We start from the raw sequence: 18,540 nt of genomic DNA, 5'->3' as shown, positions 1-18,540 counted from the left end.
ATCCTCCAATGGAGGCATTTTCTCCCTTCTCGAGGCCTAAATTGCCTTTTTTCTCTGAAATTTTACCTTTCATTACTTATAGAGAGGAGCCTGAAAATATGAACTTACTTATAATTATAGGTGAGCCTCCAGGGAAAGTCATTAAGTACCTCAAACTTATCAGAATTCACATCTATTTCATACTTCAAATTCTTAAGTGACTCTATACATAGAATGTCTAATCCATAAGAGATAATGTTATTGAAATGGTATTCTGAGAGGTAGCAGGGCTGGGTCTTCACTCTGCCTTGCTCGAGATCAACTGGGGTCCTTGGTCTCCAGCTGTAAAATCCCAAGTACTCTTCTAGTAACTCATTATGCCGACAGCTGTGCTTGCAGAGCATGACCTTGTGCATTTGCAGTTGAGCATGGCAAAGCAGGTTTCATGACCCTCCATGACTTGCAGCCCAGGTGCCTACATAGTGTGCCAGCCTCCTAAGTTTATCTTGTTTCCATATCCCCGAGGTAAGCTGGAGCTTGTCTCTGCTGCAGCTCTTACCTTCTCACAAGCGGTACTTCTAAGTGACAGTTAGTATCAGGTCATGCAGCTAAAAGCAAAGCTGGATATTTTCTCTTTTCTAGAGACATGAAGATTATTGCTCCAGGCAGGCCATTAGCTAAGATTAACTGACTTTTCATATGCAGTTATTTAATTTTTGGCTATTCAGTATATCCATTGCAATAGGGTGAACTATTCAGAGTGGGGAGGAGAAATACAAACATTTTCCCAAGGTCAAAGTAACTTGGCATTTTAAGTAACTCTTCTTGGGGCAGGTGGACCAATGAGCTCAGGCTTTGGACTGAGGTCAAGGCCTATGCTCTGGTATCTATGCAGGGATTTATCATTCTTGTGCGTATCCCTATAGTACTGACATCAGCTTGGGACTTGTTCACAGACTTTGATAATTACAACTTCAGCAATTCAAAGTGTTTCCATATCATATACCCAATCCAGTCACACAAACCAGATAGTGAAGAAATGGTTCAGCTCTATCCCAATGGGAAGAAACCTTAATGAGCTGGAGGGAACGTCACTATCTCACTCATAATCCTCCAAATACGCTGTCATGGGGCACATTTCCAACATTGGTTCTTAGCCTTCTTTTGGGACATGAATTTCTTTAAAATTAAGATAAAAATTTATAGTTATTCTCTCAATGACGATACACATAAAATTTTACAAACAACTTCTGGGAATTTACAGTTGTTTAGAGATTTTCCATGTATTACTAAGGTTGTGTATTATATTAGCCCATTAATTAATTATCAGAATTGGCCTCTAAGGGCGTGAGCCAGACTTGGGGGGGGGGAGGTGGTTTCCAACTTCTTTTTTTTTTAATATATTTTATTGATTATACCATTACAGTTGTTCTAATCCCCCCTTCATTCCCCTCCACCCTGCACACCTCCTCTCCCACCGTTCCCCCCTTTAGTTTATGACCACGTGTCTCAAGTTCTTTAGATTCTATATTTCCCCTACTATTCTTGCCCTCCCCCTGTCTATTTTCTACCTACCATCTATGCTACTTATTTTCTGTACCTTCTCTCCCCTTGTTTTTCCAACTAATCCAGTTATATTTACAAAATAAATAGAACTAACATTTACTGAGTGTGTGTTCTTAGTCAAATAATCAGTCCCTGAATTTTAATCCTGAGATAAGTAATGTTATTATTCTCTTTTTCAGCTAAAGACTTACAAATAGAGGCTTACAAAGGTTAAATGACTTGTCCAAAGACACAGTCTAGTAAATGATAGTGAAGATTCTTACTTAGTCTGCTGGGCTTCAACCCTAACCATATATAACACACTGCTGATTAATCAACCAGAATCACAATAAAAAAGCCATTATTTCATATGCATTATGTTGTTATTTCTGTGGATTAAAATCTACAGTTTTGCTGAATCAAAGACATTCCAAACTGGGCAACGGACCAGAGGAGCCTGGAGTGATTAAGTGTCCCTTAAAATGCCAGCATCACAGAGAGGCTGCCACCTCCCTCCGCACATGCACTTGCGGGTCACTGGAGAGTAAACTAGAACCATTGTTTTTATACCTCACGTCTAATTAGACTATTGTCAGTTCACACTTCTTTAACGAAAACCCTAGTGCCAGGTGTGCTAGAGAATTCAAAATTTTTGAATTTACAAAAGGTTATGCAGCCCTCTAATGCCTCCAACATACTGTGAAGCAGCACTTCTTAAGCAACACATTAATCTTTCTGCAGCAAAACATATGAATACTCACATGGAGTGTGGTAAATAGACTATAAATGGACTCATGACAGTGTAGGTCAAGTTTTGTCACTCGGTAAGTTCAGATTGGGTCGTATTATACTGCCAAGTGAGTTATTTAAAAAAAAACTTTAGTTTTCAGAGCTCTAAGGATTTAAGAATTATAAATTAGAAATATGGACCTTTACCACTTACTGTCAACCATATAGATCACAGGTCAGCAAAATACGGTCTGCAGACGGAATCTAGTCTGCTGTCTTTGTGAATAAGGATTCATTAGAGTACATTTACACTCACTTGTTTAGATACTGTTCATGGTTGCTTTCTCATGACATGAGCAGTGTTGAGAAGTTTCAACAGAGATAATTTCCCTTGGCCCAAAATATTTACTGTCTGTTGCTTAGAGCAAAAGTTTTCTGACCTCTAGTATAGAATTCATTAGAAACAAAGGTTTCAGAGGCCTTGTCATGGCCCTGGACGGATCGTAATAGGACAGAGGAAACATGGGGAGTCTAAGTCAGACCAATGAGTATTTAAGGCAAAAATTTTAACATTGTATTGGGGAACTTGCAAATGAATGTAAAATACATGAATGTAGAATATTTGACAACATGAAGGAAGGGGATATAGAATTATACAAGGGCGACATTCTTATATTTTACATTAAGTGGCATGTTAATTTTAAGTAGAAGATAAGATAAATTTAAAATGCATATTGTAATTCCTTAAGCACCCACTAAAATTTTAATACAAGACGAAGGGCTTAGCTTAAGAACATATGTGCATGACCCACAGACACAGACAACAGTGAGGTGATGGCCAGAGGGAAGGGGGTTAAGGGCAGAGGGAGGGAGACAAAGGTGGAGGGGAAATGGGGACATCTGTAATAGTGTAAACAATACAAATCAAGTTTTTAAAATGCCAAAAGAGGAATACTAAAACCAAAATTATTCCAAAAGAAGCCAGGAAAAAAGGAGCAGATGGACAAAAACAAATGTGACAAATAGTAAATGAGGGTAGAACACTAGAAATGAGCAGATACTGAGCTGGTTTGCACACTGATTCTTGTTATGTGGCTCTGTCCATAAAAGGAGCTTAGAGATGATCTGTTTCAACATCCTAACTTCCCTGGAAGAAAATTGAATTGCAGAGAAAGGAAGAGGAATGCTCAAGGTTACATGGTCCATTAGTAACAGAGAAATGACATTACACAGGCTTAATCATCACATGAGAATTCTTAGATTGTTTTCATCATCTTTATATTACATTTGAAATAGTTTTATATATATATATATATATATTTCTGAAAGGTTTCATTACTAGTTACCATTAAAGTTTTTGGTCAAACCAACTCTGTAGTCTCTCTTTAATCTATGATTATACAACCCCAAAGTCATGGACTATTATGTGCTTGTAGTGTCCATTATATTGGCTGATAGAAAATTCATCACATATTTAAGAATTAAACTTTTTCTTTGAAGAAGCACCTCAACACCCAAATTATAGACTGAGAGAGCCTTAGGAGCCGTATAAATCCGATAATCTGCACAGTGACCCCCACCAAACAATGCGGCAGTTCCTCCAACAATAGTCTTGCTTCAGCCCCTTGGGTGAGGAGAAGCTCACTGTTTCTGAGGAAGTCTGCTCTAATTTTCAGAAAATTATTTCTTTAACTGAGCACCACCTTCCTTTAATTTCTACTTATGCTTTAATAGAACATTTTCCCCTTTTGGTTAAAATATATTTTAAATTTTCTTGGAACAATATATAAAATTAAGTAAAATGTTTTCTCAGGTATTTCAGCTTGAAATTTTGGCCAGTTAAAGTGGCAGCTGAAGAAAGCAGAGTTTTCATGTTTATTTTTTGAAATCTAGATCCCTTTCATTTTTACCATTTCCCCATATGAAATAAGAAAGGCATAGATATAGCTATATGAACCTTACAATGTGGAATGGTTCAGATTTCTGCAGTATTTAAACAATGGGAAGCTGATCCCTTAGCTCTGCTGAGTAGATCTGGAGCACGGTGGAGCCTAAAGGCTGAAGTAGGTCTGGCCCTGCCACTAGCATGCTCTGCATGCTGTTTGTACTCATTAGCCTCGCCAAGCTTCAGTTCCATTACCTGTAAAATTGATGTTTGGGACCAGATCTTTTCAGAGTTCAGAACTGGTAGAATGGGAGTGATGGCTCATTTAGGGTGAACAATGAAACTGTCAAAACTGTTCAAATCAGTAGCAGCAGAGAAAGGAGCCTCCCGACACCAGCATTTCTTTCTTCCTCCAAACCTAGAGTGTTCAAAAGTTACATGCTCACAGAGGCACCTTTTGAAGACCTAGAAGGCCAATGTGTTTGAAGTAGCCAATGACACAATCCATGAGTTCTTTTTGTCTGTGTTCTCTGTTCTAACAGCTCAACTCATTGGTTACTTATAGTAGCCATGAGATAAATGGCAGTGAAAAGATATAGGTCTCAGTTTTGTTTCCTATAGATCGTACTTTTGGTTTAGAAATGGAATTTAGACAGTTACACAGAATCGTTACCAACTGCAAATATAATACAGTAGAATAATCCTTAAGCCATTGAACAGCCAACAAAAACTTAAGAATGAGTTAACATTCTGAAAAAAATTCTACAGTAAAAAATATGATTGGGTATGGAAACAGAGTGGTATCATTTTACAGCATGCATCCCAACTCATGGATGTCAGGGTTGGTCTTAGCATATATGTCCTGAACGTCAGTCTGAATATGCTAATCTGGCAACTTGGACCCAAAAGCCAGAAAGTGTTCCATCCCTGTCATTTTCCACCTAACTAAATATGCTGAGCATGGGAGGTTGCAGGAGGTATTTAAAAGAGCCCATCTTCCAGTCCTATCGACCTTGAGAAGGAAAGTCGTAGGGTACACTATGTGAAAACTTTGTGAAACTGTGACATACCTATAGATATGTCTACAAGAACTGACACAGGAATTACACTTCTCCAGCGTCCTCAGACTGAAAAGTAATTTCAGAAGTACTTCTCTGGTAATGTTCTTACATGGAAGAAAAATCATCTAGACACACACATCAATTTTCCCTCTTTATATCTCTATCCCATACTCAAAATAAAAATAACACCTAATAAAGGCTAAGAATTCACAAGGTACTAGTATATCCCAGGATTTTTTGCATTGCATGAGGTACTTTAGAAGCTATTTTCAGGCTTATTTTAAATATCACTCCTGTAAGTATCTTTACAGAAGGAATTTAGCCCTTGATAAAAAATAAATAAGAAAGGTAAAATCAGGCCCTTTCCAAATTACCCCCAAATTCCCTATACTTGAAGACAAGATTAAAGATTTACCAGATTTCTTGCTTGGTTAGAAAAGAAAAATTTTATTTTCCTTGAGTGAAGATGAAAACCTCTCCATCATTTTTAGAAGTCTAACAGTAGTACTTGTTTAAAACTCTTGAACTTACTTTAAAACTTGTCTCTCATCCTGCTAAGAACAGGTCACCTTCTCACATGGGATTAGTTTCTATTTCAGGTATAGGCTTGAATTTTTTTTTTTAAAGAGACCACTGAAGAAAAAGTGAAACATACAGGTTTTTATGTTATTCTTAGTGTAGTCATGGAAAACTCCAGTATCACTGATATGACCATAGATACATAGTTTGGGATGAAATCTGTTGCTTTTTCATAGCTGAGATTTTCTATTGTTAGCTGAGTATTATATTTTTGTTCCTAAGGTATGAAATAATGAATTTCAAGGAAATGGGAAAAGATTATTTTGATTACATCAATGTTGGAAGCTGGGACAACGGTGAGTTAAAGATGGATGATGATGAAGTGTGGTCCAAGAAAAGCACCATCATCAGATCGGTGTGCAGTGAACCGTGTGAGAAAGGCCAGATAAAGGTAAAACAGGGTCCATGTTTCTTTATTTTTTGTCATAAATTCAAAAGTGTTCATTGTCTGTGGCTACTGTTTAAATTTTTATACTTGTTTTATATTATATGCTGTAAGCTTCCAAATGTCAGAAACTATACTTTTTACTTTTTTTCTCATCAATTCCTTATGATATCTGATATCTGGTATGAGCTACAATAATCTTAGTACTTTGAATCATTGAACCAATTGATAAGTCACGTTTGCCCACACCCTTTCTATCAATGAGAGCCTTTACAGACATGTTTTCTGGGAATACATAGTTCTCAACTGGAAGTCATGTTAACTTGTAATTATCTTAAAAAGTATTTATTGCATTCCTACTAATGTAATCGTTTATATCAATGGAGAAAAATAAGTAAGACACGTCTACTGTCAGAAGACTTACAATCTAGTTGAGGAAGAAGATACATGGACACAGATAAGTAATGTCGTATAAAACGCAATGACTTCATTAAGAAAGAAAAGGGAGCTATATAAATTCATATAAAGGGAAGGGAGAGATTTCTTCTGAATAAAATGTCAGACATTGCACCACGAACAATAGCTCTGATTTCAGAGAGATGAGGGGAAATGCAATAATTACTTCCTGTTCTAGTAAAGGAACATTGATAGGAAAGGCATATAAGTGGTCAAGTTTTCTGAAATAATTATGAATAATGTAGGGTATGCTGCTTTAAATACTTGTTATAAAAGAGAAAATTAAAATAATATATTGAATCCATATTAATGGAGAGTTCTAAATAGGTTGTCATGTGGACACCGGTCCAGTGTCCACGTCATTATGGATGAAATGAGACATTCACATGGACTACTGAGTCTGGTGGAGGGAAAGGGACAGCATGGCTTTTCTCTCAAGGGGAGCAAAGGCTGTGGCCCTTGCTGCTACCAGCTTTTATTGGGTTTCTTGGCACATTAAATGATGGTCATCATTTACTATGCACAGGTTGCTTTAGGTGGTTACCTTTTACAGAAACAAAGGAGCCAATGCTGCTAATCACATCACAGAAGAGGGATATTTGCAAATGAAAAGAGCAAAAGTGGTTGAACTGGTTGCACTCATCCTTGGAAGGTTTAGCATGGATTTTAGGAAGTTACTTTGCAGTAAATGTTTGCCACTGGGGGCTGGGCCCACACCACATAGAATGCTCTCCTACAGGTTGAACTTAATTTTATTAACCAGGGGTTTGAGAATAATTTTGACCAAGATGTTGATATATGCTGGGTTATATAGTAGGTGAAGATTCATGAGTAGAGGTATGAAACATAAGTAATGAACGAAGAGCTAAGTTAGAAGGACACTATGGTTAGAAGGGCCCTGAATTGTGGAAGAAACAGTGAGAATGGAAAGGGAGCAAGGATGTTTGAGATGAACATTATTGAGGCAGAGGCAACCAGTGTGGCTGTTAACGAACAAGAGGAGGTGGTCCGAGGGAGGGGCAACACAATATTTGGCCCACCTAGGGATGCCCAAAACTGCTATACAACAGGGGCCCCTCCCCAAAAAAACCAAATACTAAAATCTACTGGGCCCTTCTGTCCGCCGCCAATTGGAAAGACATCTCTTAATGCCAGAGATTTGTGAAAAGGAAACAAAATGTTTATTTAATGCTATTTAGGCTTAATGCCTCCACTAAAATATCAAAGTCCTTTAGGTTGTACACCTACACCCACACAGCGCTCCCTTCTCCCACTGTCCCAACTCCGGGTACCGTAAATCAGGAAAAGAGCACACGTCTGTGTTGCAGGCCGCTGGCACCGTCAGCTGTGTCACCGTGCAGGCAGGATCTCGAGTTAATCCAAAGTACTGTGGTACCCTCTCATGGTCCACTGGCAAGAGTCCTTTGTACCCAGTTCCAGTCAAAGTCTCTCTTGCTTTTTCAGGCCCCGTGGCCAAAGGGGGCACCCCAAAGCCGCCTGGGCCTCTTCTACCAAAGCTGCAGGAGTCCGCACTCTACCAAAAGCATGTGGCTGTCTTCTTCACCTGGCTGCAGGGATCTCCATTCTGGCAAAGCTGCATGGTTCTTCCCTTTCACCTGGGAAAGAGGGGGTCCACACCCTGCCAAAACCACGTGGCTCCCTCTTTCACCTCACCAACAGGGGGTCCTCACTCTGCTGAAACCGCGTGGCTCTCTCTTCATCTGGCCAAGCGGGGGCCCTTCATGTCTCGGAGCCAGTCTTTTTCAAGCTCTCACACAGGCCTTCTCACTCAGGAGCGCAGCCCCTTGTTACATTCTGAGTCCAAGCCCTTCTCACTCCGGAGAGCAGCCCTTAGTTCCCATCTTGAGTCCCCTAGTTCCATCCTCAGTCCCTGCTACTCCCTTCTTCCTGGCTCCAAACTTGGCCACTGCTATTTAACATATCTATGAAACCAGTTAAAGGTTATAGATATGTTAAATAACCATTCCTCCAGAGGTTAGCTCCAAAATTGTTGCTATGCAAAATAGCTCTTAATGGCCCTGGCTCTATTCATCCCTTCCCCAGGTGGGGGGGGGGACATCTTAATATGTCTCTCCAATATTCCTATACACTTTGAATTCTGGACACCATTCCAAATCTGTTTTTTGGGGGCCCCCCCTCGCTGCACCCTGTAACATGGCTACCAGTTGGATGTAGGGTTGGAGAAGAGAAAGAAGTCTGAGGCAATCATCTGTGATTCCTAGTCTTAGTAACTAGAAAGTTCCATTGTTAGGAACAGAAGTGGAAATGGAAATGTATTTACGGAAAAAGCAATGGGTTAGTCTGGGGTGTTGGTTCTGAGATATCTAGTCAGTGGTAGAAAATATTAGTCTTTAACAAAGAGAAATAAAAATAAGGGTGAAGATACAGATTTGGGAATTAATTGAGCAGAGCTCAGATGGAAGCTATTTGAGGACATGAGATCACTGCACCTGAAAGTACAGACAGAAAATAACTGTACGCCAAGAATAGAGAACCTGAAGAAGGTCTGCAAAAAGGAAGGAAAGGTAGAGAATGAACAGCCACCACGTCAGGAACATATAGGGAACCAGAGAGCACGGTGTCGTGTAAGATAGTTGTCAATGGAAGAAAGAGGCCAAGGAGAGAAGGACCAAAGGAAAGACATGAAACCTGGGTTAGCCCTTCACTTGGGGACTTCTGGAAACAAGACTGCCAGATTACACAGAATAGAATGGGAACTGAGCAATGGAAAACATACGGCAAAATGCAGGCAAAGGGGTGGTCTGGGAGTTTGAGGACAATGAAAAGCTACTGTAACACTAAATAAGGTCTGGCTACACGAACAGGAAACCATGCAGTGAAAGAAGAGGGTGAAAGTATACCAAAAATTAAAAAGAGCTTATCTAATGGGATAGAATACCCTGGGGGAAGAAAAACATTATCAAAATAATTTATTAATCAAATAGTTATTAAAGTGCTACTGGACATTTCAGGCACTTTATATAACTAGTGTAATTAGTCTTGCTCTTTTCTATCAACCTTACCTTCACTCTGTTTAGAACACATTCAAGTTGCTCATTTATTGAATATTTCGTTATCAATGGTAAAGTCTTCAAAAGGTTGTTATGAACACTTAGTAAGCATAAGACCAGAAAGAAGAATGACAAGGTAAATGAAGATAAGTATAAATTTATTAATTCCTGCTAAATCACCAAATGGATTATGCAGTATCTGAAAATTTCCTCATGTTTTGTTGTGATATACAAGGGTTGGTCAGCTGTGGCCCACAGGCCAAATCTGACCTCCTGCCTGTTTTTGTACAGTTTTATTGAAATCAAGCCACCCTTATTTATGTATTGTCTATGGCCACTACAGTAGACAGAGTTAAACAGTTAAATTTCAGTATAGACTGTGTGGCCTATAAATATTTACTGTCTGATACTTGGCAAAAGGTTTGCTCTCCTTTAGTGCACAATGGCAGTCTGCATCTTGGCCAGTTCTCTGGCAGCTCAACACTTCATGTGAAATTCTTTATGAATTCATTCAGAATATCAATTGCTCACAATTTCCATTTCCTTCTGTAGAAATATTACCCTATGTAATTACCACATGGACACTGTTTGGGCCCTTCACAGCAATAGTTTGAACATGTAACTTCAAAATGCTGAATGGCTGATTTGAGAGATTTCTTTATAATATGCTTTGTTTCACACCATTTCATATAGAGGCCTTGAGGGTGTCCACAGATTTTGGTATCTCCAGAAAGTCCTGGAAATAAATGGCTGCCTGCAGAAGGGACAACTTAAGTTTTTGTTCGCATCAAAACTTATATGTGAATTTTGAATTGTGCAAGGGTTGGGGGGGGAGGGTTGGTGTCCCCTGACTTCTGTATTATTCTAGGGTCAAATGTATATGCTTTTCCATTTCATTCTACTAGGAATAATTTCTACAATAGAAGAATTTGATTCCCTATTGCAATAGTTTAAACGCTAGTTAATTTGTGATATTTATTTAGTCATTTTAATTTCAACTTCTATTTTTCTAACCAGATCTCATTTTCACTCTATTCAATACAAAATTTATAACATTTTCTTAGTATGGTTTAAGGCTCTCACTTAGCAACTTCATTAATAATAGCAATATCTTATGGCATTGTTCAGATTTACTAATTTAGAGTCCATGAAAGGGCATTAGTATAGCAAAGGTTCAAATATGTTACATATATTTATTCAAAATGAAAGCACCACTACTTCCAGGATATTCAGAAAAGAATTGGAATTACTGTGAAAGAGAATTGTCACCACCTCTTGTACTCAAAACGAATGTGAGACAGAACATATATAACAAATGAAAAAAAGTAAAACAAATCAGTTTCAAATGATCCGAAGACATATTAGTTGTCACTACTGATATAAAAAAGTGGTGTAATATTTGAATTAATTTTGAAATATAACATGAACTTATTTTGGTAAAAAAAATGAAATTCACAAACCAATAGGAACTGAACCATAGGAAGTCAGCGTATTTCTAGAGGGAAAAATGCAATTGCTCTTGTTTGCTCAGCCCTGTGAAGAAAAGGAATCCTGCAGTATTTGAAATGTGTCTGATTGCATTACCAGTAACTGTAGTTTTACCAGTGTGGTTAAAATTACCCCCCAAAATGAAATTAATGTCTCTATGTATTTATATGCATACTAACAATAAAACAGTTAACATTTTTACTGTTGTGCAGTTGACAAAGTACTGTGATATGTTTTTAATCTTTATGTTCCTTTATTGGAGCAAGACCCCGACTGTATTTTAGTAAATACATCACTGTGATGTATTTACTAAACAGACCTGTGCAAAAATGACACACTATCCATCTAGGTAAGTTTTTGTCATACTTTGCCTATCAGTGAAATAGTTCCATTTACAAAGTTTTATATATCAAAAAGCTTTGAATTTGACCAGGCTCTCCATTAATTCATCTCTGAAAAAGTTAAAGGAATTTAATTTTAGCTACTATATTTCACAGCATTACAAAGTAATCCTCAGGAAACCTTATAAAGGTAGGTGTATTTAAACAGCAATAGCCTTGGTGTGAAGAAATAGGGTCAGACGGAGGATGCACAGCTACTTAGTGGATACAAGTGATGCTAGAGCCGTGGTGCCTTTTGATTCCCAGGCCAGTACTCTTTTCCTCTACATCTTTCAAAATATCATGAGCTCAATCTTTATATAGACCAATGAGGCTCAGCATTCAAGGGCATGACCCTGAAGTCCAACAGCCACCGTCCGATTCCTCATTTACCCACACATGTTGCGGTGAGCTCATGAAGCCTCCATTTTCTACCTAAAACAAAACAAAACAAGTGAAATAAAACCAGTTTTGTTACAAAAGGTTGTTTGAATGTTTTAATGGGATAACAGCATACGGCATTCACTAGATAGCCAGTAAACAGCCAATATTACTAGAAAGAGTACTTTAGCTGGATTAAACAGGTCAAGTGAACAATTCTGCTTCATGTCTCTGGTTGTTTTGAGGAAAGAACAATTTAGGCCCTTTTTGTCACCATTTTCTACCTATATCATTTCAGTGTCAAGAGCCAGCACAGAGATGGATCAAAATAAGAAGGAGGTACCACCTTACAGTTGTGTTTGGCTATAGACATCTAGACATTGTTATTAGCAAAGGTCCTTAATAGAACCAGCATCTAAGACAAGGAATAGAGTGTAAGGGGTGGAGGGAAGAAGAAATCCTTTTCTAAAGAATAACATCTGGGACTCCTACAAGTGTTAAATTATTTCAATTTTTTCTACCACCTAAAATATCAAATAGATGAAGGGGTATATAATAGTCTCTATGACCTTACCCATATCCACTTTCATCCCAAGCAAATCAAATTTACTAGAATAAAAAGGAATTGGTAGAATTATTAAACTATGTTTATAGTAGAAACAGAGACCAAGAGAAGAACTCCAAAAAATTTCAAAGTCTGTCTCTTCACTCAATACAAATTCCTAGTCATTTTTATCAATATGGACAGATTGTTCAACTTTACCAAATATACAATATTTTTTGCTAACAATTTGCAGCTAGTGGACAGGTGCTAAAGTAAATCCAAAGAGTAAAAGTTCTTAATTTGAGGGAAAGAGAGGCATAGCTCAGGAAAATTCAGTCACATATAAGCATATGTGGATGTATGTGTATTTATATGTAAGTACAAACACAGGCACTTAATTAAATATTGGTATCTAAAGTTAATTTTCCAAAAACTTACATTTAATTTAATTCTGGACCTATCACCAACCAATTTTATGATGTTGAAATGGTTACTTGGCCTGTTTCTTTAATTATATAGTGAGAATATTAATACTTATACTGCCTATCTGGTAACATTTGAAATAAGTTGAAAGGAACGTTTCAAAGTCCTGTCTAATTTGTGAAGCAGTACATTTGAATAGAAGATTGCTGGATTGTTATGCATGCAAAAAAGTCATCGTGGTTTCGAATGCTTGCTGTAGGTGATCCGGAAGGGGGAAGTCAGCTGCTGCTGGACCTGCACACCATGCAAAGAGAACGAGTACGTCTTCGATGAGTACACCTGCAAGGCGTGCCAGCTGGGGTCCTGGCCCAATGATGACCTTACAGGTACATGTGTCACAGTGTCAGCACAGATACATCTCTCAAAAAACCAAAACTGAAAAAGATACAGGCATGGGAGGAGAGGGTCTCATCTCCAACTATTTCTCATCTTGGTGGCCTTGGTTTACGTGACAAAGAATTCCTTAGGAACAGAAGCCTCCCCAACAACTGGATAATCAGGAAAATCTATAGACCTTGCAGAGAGATTGGCCTATATTTCTACCCTCACCACCAAACTAAATCAGAAGCCCCAAGTTTACTACTGGGCATTTTGACCCCATCCTCAGGATATTCTAAGTTCTTAGGCAGGGCCCCAGTTTACTGTTGTCTGAGGTAGTGAGAGAGAGCTTCTGGCCAGGTAGGGGCTAAAATATGTTATGACGTATCCAAGAGCAAAAAAGTTACACAGGCTTGGGTAGTTGTTGGTCTAAAACTGTTTCTCTGAGTGATTTTCTTTAAACCAGGAACCTCCAACTAATGAGTTTTCAAACCAAGTCAGCCCAAGGCAAGACTGATCTGTGCTTGATTTTTTGTTTTGGTTTGTTTCTGGGGTTTTTTTTTGGGGGGGGGTGTTTTGTATTATTTTGGTTTGGGTTTATTTTCTACAAAAAATGTTAAGGAATGTATCATTTTGCTCTCAACATTATATTTCATAGCCATATCTACTTTTTGCAATACAGAAACAGAATATGTAACTTTCATCTTTCCTACTAATTTATTCAGTGCATATTACATGCCTTTTTGCTTACCACTGAAATAAACATACAGCCTCTGTCTTTAGTTAATGAGGAAGGCAAAAAGATAAAAATATGATTACAATTAATAAAAAGGCAGATTTGTGAAAGGGGAGTATGAAGAGGGGTCCTACGAGACTAAATTTTTGAAGAAAATAGAGAAAAACAATCCAGCAAGAGGGCCCACCATGTATTATTGTAAGGTCATCTAGCAGTTTTAAAATTAATACAGATTTAGCACAGCTTAAGGCTTGAAAACTGCAACATCATCAGTGTTAGTCTCCATCCCTCACGGGACAAGAAACTATTCACGGTAGTTGTATTAGCTCATTTTGAAAGATTTTTCCTAAAACTTGTTGTGATCTTGGGCCTTTTGAGGCCAGTCCACAGCAAAGCTTTGTTTTCAATGATTGGCATTTATGCAGAAAATGTTTCTCTTAAAAAATAAAGCTCTCTGATTTAATAAAACACCCAAGTGCCTTGTGTTAGCACTGGAATCTTATTTTTACCAGTAGGCAATGAGCTTTCTGATCTTCTTATAGATGCTGGTTGGTATACCCCAAGCCAAGTCAGTGGCAAACACAAAGCCTTCAATAAATTTAGCTGAATAGATGAACTATAGCCCACCTGCATGCTGTCAGTAAAATGTCAGAAAGAAAAACAAGCCTGATTGGTTTCTGTGGGGGGGGTGAGGAGAGGTACTGTGATCTTTACCTTTTTGCTATTTCCCCTTTACTAAAATTCCTAACTTCACCATGGATTATCATTAATTAAACAATTATCTTATAGATTCGACTATCTGCATGGCTAAGCACCTTGAAACTGAGTATATAGATGTGATATTTTTCATCGTATATTTTGTAAAACCGGGCTGCTGAACATGGTCTGCTTATGTAGTCATTGAACAGAAAAATACTTATTATTCTTATTTGCATTATAAAATAGGTGGTAGAGAAACTGAGGTTAAAAACCAGATGTGTACAAGAACCCAGGGGAAAAAAAAACAATGTGGTTCTTATACTTTATCATCTTATCAGGAGAGAAACATTAATCACCCCTCCCTTCTCCTCTTCTCTCGTGCTCTCTGCCACACAGAGAGACAAACTGTGTTCAGTAATATGAAGTAAAAAACCAATATTTAAAAAAATGTATTAGGAAAGACATAATTTAAATGTGCAATCATAAGAGATCTCTCAGAAGGAGTGAAAATTAGATGAGACCTAAATGGTAAGTAGAAATAATGAGCAAAGAATTATGAGGCGGGCCTTTCTGGCTGGAGGAGAAGCACATGGGAAGGACTGCAGATGGGGGAGCAAATGGGAAAACGGTGTCAGAAGAGATCAGAAAGGTCCCAGGGGCCAGATCCCACAGAGTCGTGGAGAACATGTTCAGGATCTGAGTGTTTATCATTAAACAGAATGATAAGCCACTGAGGGCAGAGCACTAGGAGAAAAAATGATTGTAGGTATATTTTCAAAATATTCTAATTTCTATGAGGGAGAAGACTAGAGAGAGATGAAAACTGGGAGCAGGGAGATCAGCTGGGTGGTTACTGCAGTGTGGCTAGAGTGAATATTAAGTAAAGCTACCAAATAATCTGCCTTGAAAGCTGGAGAAATAAATGCATTTTTTTTCATAAAAATCAATAGTCTGGTTCCAGACAAGATCACTTTGAGATACCTTTGAGATTTTCAAGTGTGAATTAATTAATTTAACAATTAAGACCTTCTAGTTTGTGCCAGAAAATGTAATAGGAACTGGAAATATAAAATATAGTTGAAGTTTCCAGGAAACTTACAACCTAGAACAGCAATGTTTAACCTTTTTTTATATCATGGCACACAAACTCATCACTAAAATTCTGTGGCACACTGACCTGACACAAAAATAGTTATAATTTTGATTCATTCACATTGGATGGCTGTTGTGTTGGCTGTTGTCATTTCTTTTGACAATCTAAGGGAAAAGAGACCACTGCCCCTGACTAAATAGTCAGAATTGCATGCTTTAAAAATTCTTGTGGCCCACCAGTGTGCCTCTTGCCATACAGTAGATGAAGATCCCTGATCTAGTGGGAAGAAAGCATGCAAACAGGTAACAACAGTGTACTAAGTGCTATAGGTGAAGAACAAAGTATAATTGAAAAGTGGAGGAGGGCCTACCTAACACTGGAGAATTTGGGATGGTTTACTCTTGAGGCTTGATCTTGAAGGTCTCTTAATACAAATGTATAGACTGAATTAGAAAGCGAGGACTGCACCAAGGCTGTTAATGACGCCATCTTCCTCCAAACTGGCCCAGCCCCAAAGAAGTGTTTGTTCTTTATTCCTAACCACCCAGGTCTAGTCATTTATCAAGGATGGCTGCTTGAATTGCTAAATATTCTTACCCCCTCCTTTCCTCTCCATCTGTACAACTCTTTCCTTGACTGTGTTCCCATCATCTCACATTTGACTACTGCAATCATTTCCCAGTTTATTGCCCTACTCCCAAATTTATACTACATTCCTGTAAGTCTGCTATGCACCTTGCTACTGGATAATGTACCTAAAATACAGGTTTATCCCTTTTATTTTATTGCTCAACACTTACCAGTGTTGTCATATCTCTATAGGATATAGTCCAATTTTTCAACATGACACACAAAATTCCTTCTTTCCCACCCTTTCCTATGATCTTGCCACTTTCAATCACCACCTTTCTATAATTCTCATGTTACATTCTGGTATAAAGAGCTACTTATAATTCTCAGCTACACACAGTGCTATTTGATTCTTCTATGCCCATACATGTATTTTCTACCTGGGATGCACTTACTCGGTGATGCAGAGGAGGCTCCCCGTCAATGTGTGTCAGCCTGCAGTAAGAGGATGGGGAGAGCTACCAGTGAAGATGAAGGCAGGCATTAGGGCCATCCTGTGAAGTGAGCCTGTAACTGAAAAGTTTGGACTTCGTCCTATAGATAGTGTGGGGCCAGTGGAGGTTTATAATCAGAAGAATGAAATGATTCCTCTAGTTACATTGATATTATGTGAAGTTTAAACTTTCATTGAGATCTACAGCACTTTTCCTAAGAGCCTCTAGCTGTCTGCAACCCCATCTCACTGACTCTCATACAAAGTAACAGATTACTTGGAGCTGCTGGCCAGAAGACTGTTCTGATGGCTTCAGTTATTCCAAAACCTGCCACAGAGATGCTTCAGGGAACAGTGTAAGCCTTTCCTCTACCCACTTGGCTTATAGTTTCCCCACTTCACTCTGCAACATGACAGTTCAGACCACCTTTGGTCAGTGCCCTCACCGTGGTAATAGCGGCTCGCTCATATATAATGCTTCCTGAGTGCCAGGAACTGTTTAAAGCCTCTTACAAATGTTAATTTAATTAATGCCAGGAAAACTCTGTAAGATCAGTAGTACAGTTAAGAGATCTGAGCCTGCTTAAAATTGAATAATTATTTAGAAAAACAACTATGAATGGCAATCAACAAGCATCAATGTCTATAGACCCTGTATATAGATACAGGGTCCGGCAGAAGTAAGGCCTGCTTGGGGGTAGTTGGCAGGATAATAATATGGGTGTAATAATTTATAGTTCTAATTTGGACATTTTACCTAAAATGTCATATGGTGTGCTTGAGTGTGATATTTTTATGTTACAGAATTACATGCTTATGATTTTGAAATAAAAGATTTTGTAATAAAAAGGGATGCTATTTGTGCCAGACCCTGTATTTACCTATGGACTTGTATATATGCATATATTCAGAAAAAGATGTCTGAAACAAAGGTTACCTACTGATAAGAAAAGATGTTTATGAGTGATGGGATTGTGGGTTACTTTTTCATACACATACATATCTGTGTAAATATACACACACATAATATGAATTATATTTTGAAAATGTGTTTTTATAAATAAAGCCTTTAAAAAATGTTAAGCTAGCCATATTCTTAATAGCCATCTTAAACTAGCAGGAACCAGGGACCAGAAATTAGGAAGATAAGGAGAATCTAACATGAAAACTAGAAAGAAAAGAAAGAAAGAAGGTTATAAATGGAGGGTGAGGGCAGAACACAGATAACATCCCTAATTCAACTTATCTTTATTGAGGACAGCAAGTAGTAATTCTTTATCTAACAATCATCTTTACCTAAGTAATTCTTTACTTAACAATCATAAACTCACATTTATGTCAGCAGTGAGTATGAAACAGGACCTGTGCCCTCAAAGAGATCATCCTAAATACAGTTAAATGATGATAATCCTGATATTGAGTATTAACAGCAAAGACAAGCAGAATGTCAGTGGAAACACTTAAATAAGGTTTAAAGTTGCCCCTCCAGTGAATTGCATACATACAGGCATTCAAGTAAAGATGGGAATCGAACAAACTAATATTAAAGAGAAGAGTGTTTTGGATGTAGAATGAAGAACTGAGAGTGATGTAGGCAAGCTAGGCAAAGGCCAACTCTTAGAAGGCTTTGGAAACCATGATGAACATGTTAAAGTTCATCCTACGGGAAACCGAAACCATCTGCTACTCATTCAGTCATGTCAT

General features: G+C 38.0%; 1 protein-coding gene across 3 annotated transcripts in view; it reads left to right on the top strand.

Annotated features, from left to right (window-relative positions):
* The window catches only part of GRM5 (glutamate metabotropic receptor 5), a 447,694-nt gene that overhangs the window by 362,178 nt on the left and 66,976 nt on the right, over positions 1 to 18,540 (top strand). For all 3 annotated transcript variants that reach the window (XM_037137610.2, XM_037137609.2, XM_037137608.2), the window contains exons 5-6: positions 6,001 to 6,169; positions 13,127 to 13,253. In XM_037137610.2, coding sequence (XP_036993505.1) covers positions 6,001 to 6,169; positions 13,127 to 13,253 — 296 coding nt within the window. The remainder of the gene's footprint in view (positions 1 to 6,000; positions 6,170 to 13,126; positions 13,254 to 18,540) is intronic.

This window comes from Artibeus jamaicensis, unplaced genomic scaffold (genome assembly GCF_021234435.1).
Source record: "Artibeus jamaicensis isolate MK-2021 breed Jamaican fruit bat unplaced genomic scaffold, CSHL_Jam_final contig_64, whole genome shotgun sequence".
Lineage (NCBI taxonomy): Eukaryota > Metazoa > Chordata > Mammalia > Chiroptera > Phyllostomidae > Artibeus > Artibeus jamaicensis.
Note: the sequence above shows the minus strand (reverse complement) of the source record. Positions and strands in the feature narration are given on the sequence as shown.